This window comes from Hyla sarda, chromosome 6 (genome assembly GCF_029499605.1).
Source record: "Hyla sarda isolate aHylSar1 chromosome 6, aHylSar1.hap1, whole genome shotgun sequence".
Classification (NCBI taxonomy): Eukaryota; Metazoa; Chordata; class Amphibia; order Anura; family Hylidae; genus Hyla; species Hyla sarda.
Genome location: NC_079194.1, coordinates 22,829,725 through 22,842,662, shown reverse-complemented (window position 1 = coordinate 22,842,662; position 12,938 = coordinate 22,829,725). Strand labels below are relative to the sequence as shown.

General features: G+C 47.6%; 1 protein-coding gene across 4 annotated transcripts in view; it reads left to right on the top strand.

Moving 5' to 3' along the window:
- NUF2 (NUF2 component of NDC80 kinetochore complex) overlaps nt 1-12,938 on the top strand; it is a 98,694-nt gene that overhangs the window by 22,851 nt on the left and 62,905 nt on the right. For all 4 annotated transcript variants that reach the window (XM_056523301.1, XM_056523302.1, XM_056523300.1 and 1 more), the window contains exons 4-9: nt 2,706-2,782; nt 6,384-6,445; nt 6,529-6,626; nt 6,717-6,790; nt 7,775-7,871; nt 8,974-9,036. In XM_056523301.1, the coding sequence (XP_056379276.1) occupies nt 2,706-2,782; nt 6,384-6,445; nt 6,529-6,626; nt 6,717-6,790; nt 7,775-7,871; nt 8,974-9,036 (471 nt within the window). The remainder of the gene's footprint in view (nt 1-2,705; nt 2,783-6,383; nt 6,446-6,528; nt 6,627-6,716; nt 6,791-7,774; nt 7,872-8,973; nt 9,037-12,938) is intronic.

Sequence of the window (12,938 nt, the reverse complement as noted above, 5' to 3'; positions counted from 1 at the left end):
GCCAATAATTTCGTCCACACCGATAATCGGTCGATCCCTAACCTGGAGGCACCCTGGTTGGGAAACACTGATGTGGACATTCGGGTGCGTGTGAGAAGAGGTGACACCAGGGTCACTATGGGAAGAAGACAAGATGGCGGAGACAGTGTGATGGGCAGTGATCTGCTGGAGACTGAACAGTTCCCACCTGAGTAGACAGTAGAGCAAGAGTCACGTTACACCTTTGTATCTCAGCGAAGACAGTGGCCAGAGTAGGTTCAGCAGGAGGCCTCGGAGAGACAGCCGCCGCTGCAGCAGAGAATGCAGGGGGAGTACAGGGCAGAGAAAAGTGCAATGCCGGAACAGAGGCTGCATGAAGGCATCACAATCCTCGAGGGTCTAGCGGAGGCCCAGCATCAGTCAGTGGGAGAGAGTGACCGCAAAGCAAACTTCTCCAATTTAGCCGCCACCTCCTGTTGTAATGCCAATTTATTACTCAAATTAGCAGACATGCCAGATCCGGGTTGCGAGGGGCCGGCCCCATCCTTGTTCTTTTTCCGCTTATTAGCGGCCATGGTATGTAATAGAAAAAAATTCATAACAGGATTAGTACAGAGGGCACAAAAAAAAATTAAAGTAAAAAAATAGGCAAGGACCCAGAGCACCAGCACAGTTCAGCAACAGGGAGCACAACAGATCCCTTGAAAGATGGCACCACACCCCAAAGAGTGTACAGCAGTCCCCAGTACTAGGCGGGCAGACAGACAATAGTCCAGTGAGGTAGAGGGTAGCACCTCTGTGGGAAGGAGGTAGAGGATGGGCAGGCACAGCAGCTCAGGGAGAGCAAGCACAAATGGTTAAAGGGCAGGTGTAAAAATGTCCAGGACCAGGTCCGCACCCCACCACTGCAGAGTAGGTAGTATACAAACAGATCAGGGCACAACAGACAGGCTCCCTGTTATACAGAGTCCCCCAGGGGGGACAGACTTGCAGCCAGGCGGCCGCCCCTAAAGTGCAGCACTCCCTCACCTCCTCCGTCTCTCCAGCACCACCAGGCAAGGCAGTAGCGGTCCCGGCGATGTAGAGACTCCGGTCCGTCTCCCTTACCAGCAGCCGTCACAGCGCCTCCAGCAGCAGGAACAGACGGCAGCGTCCAGAAGCCGGCGCTCCAAGATGGCGGGCGGGTAAGGCCACGCACACCAGGGATGTTCTTGATGCCGCACACAACTCCTCTGCGGGCAGGAAAGGGGACCTCATCCACCAGGGGCCACTCCAGTAATAAGGGCAGCGCTCCACACCAGCTCCGAGGACCGCCATCCGAGCCGGCAATCAGCAGGCAAGTCCGGGGCTCACGGCCTACTCCCAGCAGGCACCACAGCACGGGCACAGAGTCCAGACCCCAACAAGCACCACCAACCAGAGAGCAGCAGGGCCGCAGAAAAACAGGATGGTCGGCATATTAAGGATTAAATAGCAGGATGGCAGGAGCTCTCTGCAGACGTGACTGCTCAGGCAGCCATGCAGACCACCCCCCCCCCCTCCCCCGCCCATCAGATTTCAATAGTCAGCGGGGTCTGTGAGTGTCTATATAGGTAACACAGCAGCATCTTGTCACCTATCTTATACAGTGGTCCCTCAAGTTACAATATTAATTGGTTCCAGGACGACCATTGTATGTTGAAATCATTGTATGTTGAGACCAGAACTCTATGGAAACCTGGTAATTGGTTCTAAGGGCAAAAAAATGTCATCCAAATATAGGAAAAAGTGAGAATTAAAGAAAAATAAGTAGATAACTAATATAGATAAAGCAAATCCTTACATATAAAAGTAAGAAAGATCTGCTGGGAGCTGTAATCACTGTCTATGTCAGTGTTTCCCAAGCAGGGAGCCTCCAGCTGTTGCAAAACTACAACTCCCAGCATGCTCGGACAGCCAAAGGCTGTCCGGCTATGCTGGGAGTTGTAGTTTGGCAACAGCTGGGGGCACCCTACGTGGGAAACACTGGTCTATGTAGGGGACAGGAGCTTCTTCGGGGTCCTGTACAGTACACGAAATGTCCTAAAAAAATAAATAAATAAATTAAATAAAAAGTAACATGGAGCCGCCCTCACCTGGTGTCCAAAGGAGCAGCTATTCCTGGCCCAGGTAACGAGTACAGAACATGTAATACCTCTCTGTACTGTAGGGGGGCGCTACCAGACACCAGTCAGTGCATACACTTCAGTAATACAGGTAACGAGTACAGAACATGTAATACCTCTCTGTACTGTAGGGGGCGCTACCAGACACCAGCCTGTGTATGCACTTCAGTAATACAGGCAAAGAGTAGTACAGAACATGTAATACCTCCCTGTACTGTAGGGGGCGCTACCAGACACCAGTCAGTGCATACGCTTCAGTAATACAGGTGTTTTACCAATGAGTGTCCATTCTGATTGGTCAGATCTTCCAGCCATTGACATGTTTCATAGATCTGGACTGTCTGTAGCCTTGTATGTTGAGTCTGGTTTCAACTTACAATGGTCCAGAAAAGTCCATTGTATGTTGAAACTATTGTATGTTGAGGCCATTGTAAGTTGAGGGATCACTGTACACATTAGCGTGTGTCTGTTGTAGTCGTATGACTGGAGCCGGATCAGATCAATTGATTTCTGTTCATGCCGCAGTAATATAAATTGCGTTTTTGGTTAAATTTCTAACACAACGAAATTGTTTTCTTGCAGGTGCCGATGGATTTAGACATTCAGTACCCACATCTTATGGAAGGCTTCGCTCCTTCGGCTTATATTGTGAAACTCATGTGCGTATTATTTTACTCAGCTTTAGGATAAATGTGGAAAGCAGGACTGCCGCCTCCCCTGTCACGATGGGGGAGATTTATCTAAACCCTGTGTAGGGGGTAGAGTGGTGCAGATGCCCATGGCAACCAATCAGATTACTTCTTCCATTTTTAAAAAGACCTGTGAAAAATGGAAGAAGTAATCTGGTGGCTATGGGCAGCTACACCACTCCAGCTCTCTATACAGGTTTTGATAAATCCTCCACAACGTCCTTACATTGATCAGCAATAACATTAAAATCACTGACTGAAGAGGGGAATAACATGGAGTACATGGCAAGTGACCAACCGGATCTTAAAGGGGTATTCCAGGAAAAAAAATTATTTTTATATATCAACTGGCTAGAGAAAGTTAAACAGATTTGTAAATTACATCTATAAAAAAATCTTAATCCTTTCAGTACTTATGAGCTTCTGAAGTTAAGGTTGTTGTTTTCTGTCTAAGTGCTCTCTGATGACACCTGTCTCGGGAACCGCCCAGTTTAGAAGCAAATTCCCATAGCAAACCTCTTCTAAACTAGGCGGTTCCCAAGACACGTGTCATCAGAGAGGACTTAGACAGAAAAGAACAACTCGACTTCAGAAGCTCATAAGTACTGAACGGATTAAGATTTTTTAATAGAAGTAATTTACAAATCTGTTTAACTTTCTGGAGCCAGTTGATATATATATAAATATTTTTTTTTCTCCTGGATAACCCCTTTTATAGTTGAGCATGAAAGCAGAAAAAAGGACAAGTGTAAGGATCTGAACGACTATGACAGGGGCCGAATAGTGATGTGTAAACTCCGGGGTCAGATCATCTCCAAAACGGCCGGTCTTATGGGGGGTATTCCCAGTATGTAGTGGTTAGTACTGACCGAAAGTGTACAAGGATGGACAACTGGTGACTGGGGACAAGATCATGGGGGCCCAAGAATCGTTGATGTGTGGGGGTGAAGGCTAGCCCGTCTCGTCTGATCCCACAGAAGATTTGCTGTAGAGCAAAATGCTGAAAAATGTCCTACTGCCTTTATAGGAGTCAGATTAGGAGGACGTCACAGCTTGTCAACACTGGAGCAATGGATGATGTCTTCACATCATGCGGACCAGTGTTTCCCAACCAGGGTGCCTCCAGATGTTGCAAAACCACAACTCCCAGCATGCCTGGACAGCCTGTCCACATCAGTGTTTCCCAACCAGGGTGCCTCCAGATGTTGCAAAACTACAACTCCCAGCATGCCTGGACAGCCTGTCCACATCAGTGTTTCCCAACCAGGGTGCCTCCAGATGTTGCAAAACCACAACTCCCAGCATGCCTGGACAGCCTGTCCACATCAGTGTTTCCCAACCAGGGTGCCTCCAGATGTTGCAAAACTACAACTCCCAGCATGCCTGGACAGCCTGTCCACATCAGTGTTTCCCAACCAGGGTGCCTCCAGATGTTGCAAAACTACAACTCCCAGCATGCCTGGACAGCCTTCGGCTGTCCAGGCATGCTGGGAGTTGTAGTTTTGCAACACCTGGAGGCACCCTGGTTGGGAAACACTGATGTGGACAGTCGGGTGCGTGTGAGAAGAGATGACACCAGGGGTTACTATGGGAAGAAGACAAGATGGAGGAGGCAGTGTGATGGGCAATGATCTGCTGGAAACCTTGTGTCCTGGCATCATGTGGATGTTACTGTGACACATTTCACCTACTTAAAGGGGTACTCTGGTGAAAACCTTTTTTCTTTTAAATCAACTGGTGCCAGAAAGTTAAACAGATTTGTAAATTACTTCTATTAAAAAATCTTAATCCTTCCTGTTCTTATTAGCTGCTGAATACTACAGAGGAAATTCGTTTCTTTTTGGAATGCTCTCTGATGACATCACGAGCACAGTGCTATTTGCTGACGTCATTATAATAATAACTCTTTATTTATTGTTGTCCTTCGTGGGATTTGAACCCAAGGCCCCAGCACTGCAAGGCAGCAGTGCTAACCACTGAGCCACCATGCTGCCCTTAGCATACATCTGCTATGCACGGTTGCTAAAATGGACAGAGATGTCAGCAGAGAGCACTGTGGTCGTGATGTCATCAGTGTTCCAAAAAGAAAGGAATTTCCTCTGTAGCTTTCAGCAGCTAAGTACTGGAAGGATTAAGACTTTTTAATAGAAGTAATTTACAAATATGTTTAACTTTCTGGCACCAGTTGATTTAAAAGAAAAAAGGTTTTCACCGGAGTACCCCTTTAAGTAGGTGAAATGTGTCACAGTACGGGGTTATCCAGGAAAAAAACTTTATATATATATATATATATATATATATATATATATATATATATATATATATATATATAAATATATAAATATATAAATATATATATATATTATATATATAAATATATATATATATAAATAAATAAATAAATAAATAATTTATTATATAAATCAATCAATCAACTGGCTCTAGAAAATTAAACAGATTTGTAAATGACTTCTATTAAATCTTAATCCTTTCAGTACTTATGAGCTGATGAAGTTGAGTTGTTCTTTTCTGTGCTCTCTGATGACACCTGTCTCAGGAACTGTCCAGAGTAGAAGCAAATCCCCATAGCAAACCTCTTCTACTCTGTGCAGTTCCCAAGACAAGCAGAGATGTCGGCAGAGAGCACTGTTGCCAGACAGAAAAGAACAATTCAACTTCAGCAGCTGATAATTTTTTTTTTAATAAGTCATTTATTAATCTGTTTAACTTTCTGGAGCCAGTTGATATAATTTTTTTTATTTTTTTTTCTGGAATACCCCTTTAACCATTGTACAGACCATGGCATTGACCTCTTTCAGCAGGATAACTCCCCCCGGCCTCACTGCAGTCATAGTCCGGCATTTATCATTAGGTGTAAGTGAAGCATTTTTTTTAAACCTTTTTTTGTGTGCGCTGGTAATGTGTAGGAGCACCAAATTTAGAAAATGGTCACAGATCATTTTTTATAAATTTTGTGCATATCAAATTTTCTGAAATTCCTCTCTTCACATACACCAAAAAGCTCTAAGTCTGGGCTGGTGTAGTTTGAGACTTTTCCGTGGCTTTGCACCTTTTTTGCGCCTTTTCACAAAAAGGCGCAGTTGATAAAACCCGTCCATATCATGTGTATTGCCAAAATCAGTAGATTGCAACTCAAAATCAGCTGAAATGTGTAAACCAAAAGGCGCAAATAAACCCTTTTGCTCCTTTTTTGCGCTTTTTGTAGACACAAAAAACTGTCTAAAGACGATGATAAATGTTGGCCATTGTTCAGGAATGAGGAACAAAACAAAAAAAATCCAGATGGTGACTCTGCCTCCGCATTCCCCAGATCTTTATCTGATCGATCATCTTTGGGATGTGCTGGAGAAACAAGTCCGAACCATGGAGGCCGCTCCTCACACCTTACGGGACGCGTCACAGTTCTATGGAGGGGGTCAACACGTTCTTCCTGCAGGGAGATGGTTTGGATGTTATGACTGATCAGTGTGGAATAGTCTTAGTTGTCCCATCATAACTTGGTCTCCTATGACATTTGCCCCAGTGATAACCTCTTTTATCTGTAATACAGGGCCCGTTTCTTACCCATGTGCCTCATCTATGACTTCCACCCATCTGACGTCCTCAATCCAAGTAAGTGTTATCGGTGCTTAGGTTCCATTCCCACTGATCCGTAGACCTGGTCCTGACTCTTGGCCATTGTTCTATGTATTTAGAAGGGAAGCGGGCCCTCTACTTGTTGAGCGGAATTGTAAACTTCCTCCACTTCAGAGTCACCCGGCAGATGGTCTACACCTCCGTCTGCTTAAGCTACGTGAGTAAGAATTACAACACGTTCACTCCGCCGTTTCCTCGTTTTTTTTTTTTTGTGTTTGTCGCTGATGATGTCACTTTGATTTTTCAGAAATCTGCTTTGGACAATATACACCAACACCAGAAGACTATTCAGGAGCTGGAGGCAAAAATTGAAAAACTCACGTACGTTTTTTTTGCTAAGAGGAAAGGAAGACCTGATGGTGGCGCTATCTCGTCTCTTTGCAGAGCCATTTCAGATGCCATTGTGACCCTGTCCTTAGATACAATGTTATGACACTCTATCTAATAGTGTTTCCCAACCAGGGTGCCTCCAGCTGTTGCAAAACTACAACTCCCAACATGCCCGGACAGCCGTTTTGCAACAGCTGGAGGCACCTTGGTTGAGAAGCACTAATCTAATACCTGGATGCTGCAATCGTGTATCATCCATAATGATGTCACTGCATTTACAGTGTTCACATTGGTTTACTATAACCCTGGATGGAGAGACACAGCAGAATACGGGGTCTTCCAGTATGGGAGAAAGTTCATACCTGATTTGAGTACAGATGGGCCAGTCAGTGCATACACTTCAGTAATACAGGTAAATAGTAGTACAGAACATGTAATACCTCCCTGTACTGTAGGGGGCGCTACCAGACACCTGTCAGTGCATACACTTCAGTAATACAGGTAAAGAGTACAGAACATGTAATACCTCCCTGTACTGTAGGGGGAGCTACCAGACACCAGTCAGTGCATGCACTTCAGTAATACAGGTAAAGAGTAGTACAGAACATGTAATACCTCCCTGTACTGTAGGGGGCGCTACCAGACACCTGTCAGTGCATACACTTCAGTAATACAGGTAAAGAGTACAGAACATGTAATACCTCCCTGTACTGTAGGGGGAGCTACCAGACACCAGTCAGTGCATGCACTTCAGTAATACAGGTGTTTTACCAGTGAATGCCCATTCTGATTGGTCAGATCTTCCAACCATTGACACGTTTCACAGATCTGAACTGTCTGTACATTGTATGTTGAGTCTGGTTTCAGGTTACAATGGTCAGAAAAGACCAAAAATATTGTAACCTGAGGCCAGGTTGAGGGATCACCGTATTATAGAAAAAATGAATGATATATACCTGTATTTTTTTTCCTTAGGACTGTCCCACCTGAACAACAAGCAGAATTCAAAGCTCTCTCCAGTGATATTCACGACCTGCAGCAATCTATAAACCAGGAATATCGCACAAAAGATGTGAGTTGTCTCTTTTCTGGCTAGTTAAAGAAGTACTCATACTTTTTTTTTTTCCCCCCATGTTTTGCACACTCACCATCACTAGTCCTACAGTGCCATCCGTTTTATCTCAGCACAGCTACACCTGTGTGTTTTATTACAGTAAATGGGTGTAAATAGACAAGAGATGATCCAGCTCTTGCAGGTTAAAAACTAGGTTTTTATTGGCACCCAACCACAGGAAACATGAACAGACTAAGAGCGCAGTGTTTGGCGCTTGAAACGCGTTACTTCTGTTCATGTTTCCTGTGGTTGGGGGCCAATAAAAACCTAGTTTTTACCTGCAAGAGCTGGATCATCTCTTCTTGTCTATTTGCTTGTGGCCGACACAGTCCGGTGTCGTGGATCCGCTGCTCCATCTGTCCAGGCTGGGTGAGCTGGAGCTCTCTCTCTAAGTAAATGGGAGTGTTTCATGTGTTAAAGTGGTCAGATTCCTCCTAGCAGGTCACAGACCCCATCTGTTCCCACCCAGCTCTATCTGTATACTGCTGCTATCTCTATAGAATCAGGATATATTGCAGTTATACAACTCCCCACCCAGCTCTCTGTATACTGCTACAATCTCTATAGAATCAGGATATATGCAGTAGTAGCTATATACTTCCCCTTCAGCTCTATCTGTATACTGCTGCTGCTATCTCTATGGGATCAGGCTATATAGTTATACACCTCCCCCGAGGCTGTGTTCATGTTTCATTTTTGAGGGTGAACTTGTAGTCACGGGTGCTGGATGGCCCCATTAGAGAGACTAATGTTCTGGGATTGTGTTTCTTTCCTTTTATTAAAGGAGTAGTCTCGTGGGGTCTGGAGCCCCGGCTCTCTACTGGAGTGGTGCATCACAACCCCCACCCGAAACGGGGGCCTCCACTCCCCCTCTCTATAGGAGAGCCGAAGATACCTGAACAGGCCCCGTACAGGAGATCGCAGGGGGGCCCCAGTGCTTTGGACCCCCCCGCAATCTAGAATGGGGGATACGTTTTATTCCATGAGATATCTTCTTTAATTCACCATATTGTAAATGCATATTATGGTAATCGCTATCCCTACATTTTGCTTTCTACAGCTCGCCCTTCAGGAGAAGATTGCACACCAAAAAGCCGACTTTGCTGAAAAAATGAAGAAAGTGGTAAGTCCCAATCCAAGGCGGGTTTGAGGATTAGAACTTTAGTGCTGATCCTATTGATGTTGGGAATTGTGCCCCTTTATTTACTAGGTAACAACCTTTAAGGGGTTGCCCCCTGTCGGGGAAAACACTTTACTAGAACTCCCTTTTTAAAATGTAACCTTTATTGGTGTTTTAATAAAATTATACCCCACATAAACGTTTAAAATTACAGCGGATTTGATGTTGTGTGTAAACTGTTGTCTGTTATACACTTGTAAGGGGTGTAAGGGTCCAAATTGCGCTTATATAATCGTGTGCTGGTTGTCCAGAACACATCAGCTATTGGTACCCAATCCCTATACTGTCGTCATCCTCCGCTGATCTAAAACCAAGCAACTACTAGCCTCCCTGACGTTTCGCTGAACGGATCAGCTTTGTCAAGGGTAGCGAGGCTAACTATACCTTTCTCTATCGGCTCCATTGGGGGACACAGACCGTGGGTGTATTTTGCTGTCTCGTATCTTGCTGTCTCTAGCAGGTGTGACACTATGGTAATAAAAAAAAGTTGGCTCCTCCCAGCAGGATATTCCCGCCTCCAGGCTCTGAGGTAATCAGTTTAAGCTTAGTGTCTAAGGAGGTGGATGTGGTCTGGTTTGCTGCAGACCAGGTCTTCTTTTTTTTTTTTGTTTTCCTAGTATAGGGACGTGTTAGTTTTTTATTCCTTTTTCTTTTCTGTTTTCAGGTGGGGACTCAGGGACTCCGGTTCCCAGTTTCCCCATTGCGAGTGAGGGGGCACAGACATTGCGTATATGCGCTGTTAACCCCCCCCCCCTCGCCAACGGCCAGCGTCTGGGTGGTACCTTATCGGTCCGGGTCCCCCTATGTCTCTACTCGCCTCGCTCGCGCTATAGCAGCTAGGCGTGATGCAGGGACCATAAGCTGGCTGAAGACTTCACTGAAGACTCCATTAGGTAAGTTCTTCTGACTGAGGTAAGTACTTTCCCCCCCTTTTTCTCCATAGGTACGGAGCTCGCAACCTCTGGAGACCCCCTGTTTTAGGCCCACCTTCAGTTTATGGGGCTGGTTTATACAGGGGCTGCATTTTTTATTGGGGGAGCAGTGGTACCTAAGGATATATGTAGGGCATGTGTTTTGCGGCACTTTACTATGGTGTGTGTGAGTTTGGGTGCTTGGTTCTACTACCCCAGCGCCTTATATGCTGCTGTCAGCCGCGGCGCTGTTTCGGGCCGGGCGCTCTCTGCGCCGGCTTACTTTAGTTTTTCTTCAGCGCCTTATTCGCGGCTGACAGCCGCGGCGCTGCTACGAGCCGGGCGCTTCAGCGCCGGCTTACTTTCACTTTTGTCGGCCGTCTCTGCCGGCGTTTAGGCCGTCCGCCCTATTCCCCCGAGCGCTATGCGGACTAGACATGGCGCTCGGGACAAGGAGCGGGAGCCATGACGGTTCTTCTTCGGCCGTCTGTAGCTCCGCCCATCGAAGCAGCGTCCAATCAGCGCAGTGGGCGCGATTTTTCTATGTGAAGGGGCCTGTTACCGTGTGCCTTGCTTCTGGCACGCCCCTCCCTTCTTATTGGCTGGCCTAGGGGATAAAGTTCATGGGACAGGTCTCCTCTTTAGGGCTATTCTCCCTCTATGCAGAAACCTGCAATTTCAGTGCCTTATTATATCTGTAGCACTGTGATACTAAAATGTCTGGCTCTGCCTAGACCTCTTGTCCTGTCTGCACCACTGCTCCCCCAGCCCCCGGGTGCTCCCTGATGACCCTCCCCCCCCCCCCCCCCCCCCCTCGGTCCCGGTGCGTTCAGCCGCTCCTCCAGCCCGGGTTTCTTCCCTCATCCGGTATATGGCTGACTTGACCCAATTCTCCCGTTCGGTGGCTGAGGCCTCACGGGAAGTGGTGTCCGCCTATAAGGGGTCTTCTTTTGCAGGACCCCTGGGAGGGCCGCTACTCGTCTCCTGGTACTTCACGCTCTCATCTGCATTGAGTCTTCAGATAGACAAGAGCGTTCCCCTCGCGGGCCCGCCCCCCCCCCCCCCCCCCCTCTGTCATCTGGGCACAAACATCGCTTCTCGGGTTGCTGCTCTGCTATGCCAGAGCCGCGTACCCAGTCTGGGTCATTTCCCTAGTGAACTGATGGACGAGGCTTCCGAGCCGGCATCTCACGAAGAGGACCGCTCGGACTCATTGCAATGGTGAACTCATTGGTGACAGCCATAAGACACCTTTCACTTGAAGGACCCAGGATCTTCGGATGTCAATCCAGGAGTATCCTTTCATCGTGCTAAGCCAGCACCTCAATAGTTCAGCTCTCACGCAGACTTTGAAGACATTCTGGTATCCGCAGGGAGACATCTAGACAAGAGGTTCCCGGGAATCAAGACAATTCAAGAATCGTAGCGAAGTTCGCTTCGGAAGCAACTGGCTCTTCTCTTCTTCCCATCTTTGCCTCGACATGGGTGTCCACGGCCCTGCCGGAGTGGTGCCAAAATCCCCATCAGGATATCTTAGCAGGATTCCCCAGATCTTCCTGATCTGGCTCTTCAAGCGCTAAAGTTGGGGATTTTCTGTGCGCATTTTCCATGCAGTCAGCCCGTTGTTCTGCCTTTGCTGTGGGTCACCTAGCGGCTCTCCGCCGATCTCTGTGGTTTAAGGCTTGATATGCGGATGCCGCTTCCGGAAGGCCTCTCACTGAGCTTCCCTTTACGGGTGGCCGTCTTATTTGACAAGCGCCTTGACGAGATTATCTCCGAGGCATCGGGAGGTAAGAGTTCCTTGTTACCTCAAAATAAGGCTCACCCTCCTTCCCAAAGGAAGTGTTTTTCCTTCGGTTCTTTCGGACCTCTGGCCCCAGTAAAGGGTCCGGACAGGCGCCCTCGCGGGACAAGAAGGCTCCCTCGTTCCGTGCACGCCCGTCTTGGAAGTCAGACTCCAACTGGTCCAGCCGTTTTGCGCCCAAATCGGACAACCGCAAATCCACTTCTGCATGCAGTAAGGCCCCCACCCGCTGTTTCTTTTCGGGTGAGAGGTCGTCTCTTGTTTTTCCGAGTCATCTGGATCCCATATATTCAGGTCTCTAGGGTCAGGGACGTGGTGTCCAACGGTTACCAGATCGAATTCGCCTCCCTTCCGGGGGGATCGCTTTTTTCGTTTCCGGGCCCTCCGGTCTCCTCTTCCTGAGCGAAGCAATTTAGAGCGGCTCTCCAATCCCTGCTTCTCCAGGGGTTTTTCAGGGTTCCTTTCAAATCTTTTTGTGTCCCCAAAGGGTCGGTTATGTGCGCCGATTCTGGATCACAAGCGTCTCAACCGTCTCTTTCCCATCCGCCACTTCAGAATGGAATCTCTCTGTTCGGTATTGGCGTCCCTGGAACAAGGAGAGTTAATTCCATCGGTGGACATCAAGGATGCCTACCTCTATGTGTCATTATTTCCGGGCCATCATCGGTACCTCCGCTTGCGGTTCTAGAAGGGTACTTTCAATTTGTAGCCCTCCCCCTTGGTCTAGCCTCAGCGCCGTGGGTCTTTACAAGATCCTGGCACCAGTGATGGGTCTGTTACGGTCAAGGGGAATCTCTGTGACACCTACCTGACGACCTTCTCATCAGGCTCCGACCGGAGCCCAGACTCTGGAGAATCTGGACGTCACTCTCCACACTCTGACTCACTTTGGGTGGATGATCAACCGGGACAAGTCAGTCCTCTGTCCTACCCAGTCTCTAACCTTTCCGGGACTTCAATTCTTCACGGCCTCTGCCCGAATTGGTCTTCCGGGACAGACGTCTGGCGCCCTGGTCGGGGGTCCGCTCCCTTCGGTCCCAGGTATCAGTCTCCATCCGTACTTGTATGGAGGTCCTAGGTCGAATGGTGGCAACTATGGAGGCTATACCCTTTGCCCAGTTTCATTACCA